The sequence below is a fragment of the Cynoglossus semilaevis genome, chromosome 16 (assembly GCF_000523025.1).
Source record: "Cynoglossus semilaevis isolate Cse_v1.0 chromosome 16, Cse_v1.0, whole genome shotgun sequence".
NCBI classification, from domain to species: domain Eukaryota; kingdom Metazoa; phylum Chordata; class Actinopteri; order Pleuronectiformes; family Cynoglossidae; genus Cynoglossus; species Cynoglossus semilaevis.
In genome coordinates this window covers 15675888-15682515 of record NC_024322.1, presented here as the reverse complement: position 1 = coordinate 15682515, position 6628 = coordinate 15675888, and the positions used below count along the sequence as shown (strand labels likewise).

General features: G+C 45.7%; 1 protein-coding gene across 1 annotated transcript in view; it reads left to right on the top strand.

The window, feature by feature from the left end:
* The window catches only part of clasp1a (cytoplasmic linker associated protein 1a), a 25691-nt gene that overhangs the window by 9661 nt on the left and 9402 nt on the right, over positions 1-6628 (top strand). Inside the window, exons 19-24 of the mRNA XM_025063730.1 lie at positions 382-567; positions 1204-1311; positions 1673-1699; positions 3014-3178; positions 3886-3990; positions 5682-5785. Coding sequence (XP_024919498.1) covers positions 382-567; positions 1204-1311; positions 1673-1699; positions 3014-3178; positions 3886-3990; positions 5682-5785 — 695 coding nt within the window. The remainder of the gene's footprint in view (positions 1-381; positions 568-1203; positions 1312-1672; positions 1700-3013; positions 3179-3885; positions 3991-5681; positions 5786-6628) is intronic.

Here is a 6628-nt window from a genome sequence, read left to right as displayed (position 1 = left end):
TTACCTTATGGACAGACCGACACGCCTCGATGTCCAATGTGTAGTAATCAACAGCTACACTGTGAGTAATCACGATTAGTTGACGGCTACTCTGTGAGTGCGCTGATTAAAAGTTTTAATCCTGCGACAGCCCTAAAAAGTCCTGAGAATGTTGTGACTTCTACAGTACCCAATCGGTACCGCAGGTCTCATCCTCTCCTCTGTGTTGAGGAAAGCTTCACTTCCTGCAGGCCTGAGGGAGCGGAGCACTGAACAACAGCAGGAGGCGCCGATCGTCTCCGCCTGACTCTGACTGTTGTTTCAGCTCTGACTGTGAACACTGTAATGAACCGACTTATTCATCGGTACTGGTGACAATAAGAACCCTCCAGAATGGTTGAGTTTGTCTTTACTTCTTGACAACGTCCGCACAGGAACTGTTGGCCGGTGCTGGTTGTCCAAACGTTGTCCATGTTTGCCCACTCACTCCTGCTCCTACTAATATCTTCCTCCTTACCTCTCCTCCCCCGTGCTGCTGCTCCATCTTTCATAAACCTCTAAAAGATGGCACCCCTGGTAAAAGAGATGGTAAGACCTGTCTGTCAGTTCTAAGTCCCAGAAACAGTAGTTTGTCCTCGTCCTTCTGCCACAGGTTACACAGTGACTTCTTCTCCTCATTCTTCTTCCTTCTTCTTTTCATCTGTGCCCTGTTTTATCCCCCCCTACCTCCTACTCCCCCCCCCATCCGCCCACACCTTGTTATTCCTGGGCTGGATCTCTGCATGGACTGTCTGCATGAGTGTTAACGACTCTGTTCATCACCACCGTGACCTACTGTCTCCCCCTGCAGGCCTGTTTTTATTAGGTGTACAGGAACTTTCGTCCTTGTCTCCTGCTGTAGCTGATGTCACGACCACAGTGTGTGTGTGTGTGTGTGTGAAGTGTTTGTTTCACAGACAGGTGAGCAGGTGAAATGACAACAAGTCTGCCATCTACAGAGAGCTCACAGCTACAGCAGTCATAGTCAGGATGTGGTTTTTTTCCCTACCCAGTGATGTAGAGTGTGTGTTCTCCAACCAATCAGAATGTCCTCCTCACCTGTTGTCACCTGCCCAACTCCAGATTTATTTTTTTTAAGTTCTGTCCTCCTGTCCACAGATGGAACTTAGAACTGTTCTGCTGTCTGGTTTTAATCTTTTCTACCTCTGCTTCATTCCCGTCCAGGCCGCATCCGGACCAGAAGACAGAACTCCGGTAGCGTGGGTGGAGCTAGCCCTTCAGTGGTGGACAGCAGGGGGCGAAGTCGGGCCAAAGTTGTCTCCCAATCCCAGCGTACGTACCGTGTTGTGTTGGCATGTCAGCGTCTCTCCTCAGTGACGTTGTTGTTGTTGTGAGTGTGCAGAGTGAAGTTTCACACTGATGTTTGATCTTCATCAAAGCTCCTCATCCTCACTGTCCCACTGGTGACGGTGCCCTGAAAAAAGGTCCACACCCCATGTCCTTCTGTGTATGTGTGTGTGTGTGTGTGCATGTTCTACACACACCCATGATGTATAAGGTGTATGTATGACATGTGCTCCACCTACCAGGAGGTGGGTGGAGGAAGAGACCGCGGTCCTCCTCCTCTACCTCATTTTGACTCTTTTCAATCTCCACCCTGTCCTGCCTCTCGCCTCTTGCCTCCATCATCCAGGATCCAGATCGGCCAATCCCATCAGTGGTAAGGCCTCACCTTCATCTAACCCACCGGCAAGACTCCTCCCCCGTGAGCATCCCCCCACCACCACCCCCTCCCCCCATACGGAGCTTCTCTCTGTTCTGTGACGTTCCCCCTGTACAGTGTTACACAGCTGCATGCTCCACCTGTTCCCTCCCTCTCTCTCCCCCCTTCCCTCTCGCCCTTCGTGCAGTCTGCAGTCAGACATTTTGTTTCTGTTTGTTTGTCCCCACTGGTGCGCCGTACATGTCCAGTCCACAGCAGCCCGGCAGCGCCCCCTGTCCTCTGTCACAGAAACAGCAGAGCAGTGTAGGCTCCTAGGATGAGATGATTGACAACGTTGTCTTCTGTCCGTCGTCCTGTCGTCTCTGTTCATCTTCTCTGATTTGTTGGTTGTAGGGACGAGAACTTGACTCCTCCCAGGTCCAGTCACTTGGTTTAGGACCAGTTTTAAAAAAAAAAGTATTTGACAGAACACAAGCTGCAGCATCATGTGAGCAGAACGTCACGGTTCCCCGAGTGAACCGGCGCGGAACACGAAGGAACGTTCAGAACAAGTCCTACGGTTATTAACACCTAAAGCCAAAGATATAAGTTAGAACATGGAGATTTCATCGACATCGTCTATATCAGGGGTGTCAAACATACGGCCTGCGGGCCAACTGGGCACGTTAGGGGGTTCATTCCGGCCGCTTGATAACTTTTGAATTCTGTATGAGTTGATATATATAAATAAATGTAATGTAATACAATTTCACCTTCATATACAGCCCTGTTTCCCCAAAACTATTTTTCGTTCACACGTTATTTATTAAACCCAAGCATTACGTTACGTTTTTATTATCGGGGGAAAAACGATAACGATTCTTACAGATTCTTACATAATTATGCTAATATCAGACAGTAGCTAGTTATAGTTAAATAGAGGGGTGTCAAACATACGGCCTGCGGACAACTATTTTTTGTTCACACGTTATCTGTTAAACCCAGGCATCACGTTATGTTACATTTTCATTATCGGGGAAAAAAAACGATAACGATTCTGACAGATATTACATAATTATGCTAATATCAGACATCCCTAGTTATGGTTATGCTAATATCAGACATCCCTAGTTATAGTTAAATATGTTACGATTGTACTGACCAACATGACTTTGACAGCCCTGATCTATATTGATTAGTTCTACTGCTGCAGCTTGTTTTCTTTGACATACTTTACTTTTCCGATCAGTTCAGTCTGAAGTCTTTTCCAGAACGTCTCTTCTTCGTTTCAGTGTAAAGTCAGTCTGTTTTTTCTCCTGGTTGTCTCGACAGCTGGAAGTCGCTCCAGCTCCCCCGGGAAACTCCTCGGACACGGCACCTGTGGTCGAGTCCCTCGAGTCCCAACGTCGGCCTCTTCTACTGCAGCCGACAAGCGCAGCAGGATTCCCCGCAGCCAGGGCTGCAGTCGCGAGACCAGCCCCAGTCGGCTGGGTCTGGGTAAGAACAAGGGTCACACCAATCAGAACTCAGTCCTGGTTACACTCGTGTTTTTTTGTTTTGGTTTGGGGTTTTTTTTTTGAAGCCGAGCACATTTGTTCAACTTTTTTTGTCCACCGTGGAAAACAGTTTCCCAAAATGCTTTGGGGTTTTGTTTCCACCAGTGGTGTTAAACTGATGGTTTACAGACTGTTGGTGGACCACTGTCACTGCCACTATGTCTCACTGGTCAGACTGACTGTCACTGTCTAGATGTTCTGGCTCTGTGGTCGGACTGTCTGATTGTCTTTGCTCATCCCGAAATACGAGTATTCCATTTGGCAACTATTGCCAAAGCAGTTGCAGAGTTCGTCACCAACTTACCACAGTCACTATGGTCTCAGTCTACTGGGTAGACTGGTAAACTCTTCAGTTCCTACTCTCCTGTGGTCCCTTTAGATCGGTAATAGAACCATCGGTTCTAACTGTAGAGATCACATCCAGATCAAGTTTTTGAAGTTTTCACCAGAGCCACAGTACTTTCTAAATAATACTTTAATATCACATGATGTCTGTTCTTCTAACCTCTGACCCCTGGTGGTCCCTCTCACCCAACACTGACCCCAGAGTGGCTGTGTCCACTAACTTGACCACCTAACTTGTCCTCCTAACAGTCAGCCTGTGTGGTAAAGCTTTTCTTCCTGCTGGTCTTCCCTACCGCATGCTAGCCCGGAGCCGCATCCCCCGCCCCAGCATGAGTCAAGGTTGTAGTCGCGACACTAGTCGCGAGAGCAGCCGCGATACCAGCCCTGCCCGGGGCTTCACTCCCCTGGGTGAGTACTGCTCAGCTCTAATAGCTTTTCTAACTCTGGGAGTCAAACCCGCAACCTCTCCTGTGTCTCTACTCTGTTGTTCTGTCTGTCATGTGACTTTTTTCATGTGACCTTTCCTGTGTGTTTTCATGTATGTTTGTCTTTGTGAGTGTTTACTGCTGTACTTCTCCGCTGTGACACCTGGTGGCGCTCTCTTTATTCTGTTATGAAAATACAAAACCTTTGACCTTTGAGTCTGGGTCTCTCAGCTCAGAGTGTTGGTCTCTCTCGCTGCCTATTAGGAGGTGTGTATTGGTAGGAATCTGGCGATACAATACGTATCGCGATGCAGTACATATCGCGATACAGGGACAACGATACGATATATTGCGATACTATAGGTATGATGATATATTGAGGATTTTTTTTCAACTTTCAAATTGTCATCATAGTAAACACACAATTGTGTTCCATCCTGAAATCAGGTTACTAACACTGGAACAGAGGGGTACATCGCCCCCCCGTCCTCCCCCCTTATCTTCCACCAGAGCTGTGACACATGATCACCGGCGACTGTCACCTACAGCCTCCACATACTGTTGTCCTGCTGTTGTCTTTAGCTTGTCTCGTTGTTGTCTTCAGGTTCAGGTTGTTGTTAATCTCCCCCCCCCCTCGGTTGTCACCCACCTCTCCTGTCCCTGCAGCCTCTCGACGTCACTCCCGTTCAACCAGTGCTCTTTCTACAGCCGACCCCCACGGCCAGTCAGGTGACCCGCATGATCAGACAATACATGTGCCGACGTTACCCATCATGCACCAGCCTTATTTGTGTTGGGATTTTCCGTTTGTTTTTGTTTACCAGTTAACCAGTTAGTTTTGGTTTCCCCCGGTCACCTTTGGTCTCATCCTTCCGTTTTTCCACCATTTTCTTTCACAGATTTTTATTCTTTCTTGGTTTTTCCTGCTCAGACTCATTGACACTGAGTTTTTTTTTTGTTGTTGTTGTTTATAGTTAAAACAAATATATTCTAACTAGGGATGTCCGATATTAACTTTTTGCCGATATCCAATATGCCGATATTTTTCCAATTGCCGATTTAATTTTCAATTCTGATATCAACCAATATCGATATAGGTCTGGGAATATTTATTTATTTATCAGTACAAACCACTGTATAAATTTCTGGCACCAGCATTCATATAATCCCCTGATTATTAAAATAGATTTATAAAATGAGCTGCAATGCTGCCATCTAGTGGCTTTGACTTTCATATACAGCCGTTTTTTCCCAAAACTATTTTTCGGTCACACATCATTTGGTGAATCCCAGGCATTGTTTTATAGGGTTTTCATTAAATAACAATTCTTACAGATATTACATAATTATGCTGATATCGGCCGATATTATCGGAGATCCCTAATTTTTATTTTTTTAATTTTATTAAATACTTTTGTCATGTTGTTTGATGTAGTTATCAGTGGTTGTATTTCTCTTTTGACCTAACACACACACACAGCCTGGTCTTCAACTGAAGAGTGTGTTTTTAGAGATTACGTTTTTTTATTTTTCCTGTCGTTTGGATCTTTGAATCTTGTGTATTTTTTACAGTACGTTGCTCTGTCAAAGGTGTAAGTACTTTTGTTTTTTACTCAGAGAAGTTGAATCCATCACTTCACTCCTCATTGTTTCTCCTTCCCTCGTCTCCTTCAGACCGCTACGGTTTGATTCATCAGGCACGGATCTCTGCGTCGGTCAATGCCATGAGGATCCTGAACACGGGCACGGAGGTGGAGGCGGCCGTGGCCGACGCTCTGGTGAGTCTCCGTAGAAACACAACCTGAATTTTTATCATACAGATACATAATTATGGTAATATCAGGCCGATAATATTGGACATCTCTAATGTTCATACAGTTTAATATATTTACCAACATAGTATTTAAAGTACACACAGTAAGTAGAGTGGTAGCAGTGTTATTTAAATATATGTTTATTGAAAAAGCAGAAGAAAAAAAAGTTAAAAAAATATAAACATACATGTCATATCAATATATCTTAGAAAATGAGGAACACTGACCCCTGGTGTTCACATGACCACAGTCGTCCCTTATGTAAAATGTTTGGTCAAACAGACACTCAGATAAAAAACTGTTTCTATTTTTTTTCCTTGTTTCTTCCTTACCCTCCCTCACCCCTCTCCTCCCCCTCTCTCCCTCCTTCTGGCTGTCTGGGTTGTCGTTCCAGTTGTTAGGAGACTCCAGGAACAAGGTAGTTGGTGGTCTTACGTTTGTCTGTGTGAACTCATGCCCTCCCGCTCTAATCCAGCTCAGACTCTCATGCAGCTTGGCTTGTGTTTGTGTTTTTATTTTTATTTATTTTCATTTGTTGAGGTCTGCTCATTGCTCAGCTGCTTTACTCTGAGGCTCCAGCTAACGAATAGTTGATCTTTCACTTCATACCAGTAGGTGGTGTTGTTGACCAGAACTCAACTTGTATTTGAACCTCCACCAGCTGGTTCTGTCATGATTTGTAACAGTACAATCTAAGACTCTGAGAGTGTTGGTGGGTGTTAAAATCCACAACTCGCCCCCGCCTGCCCCCCCGCCCCCTCCTGCCGCTCCTGTGGCTGGGCCTGGACCGGCCTTTGTTTGTTGTTT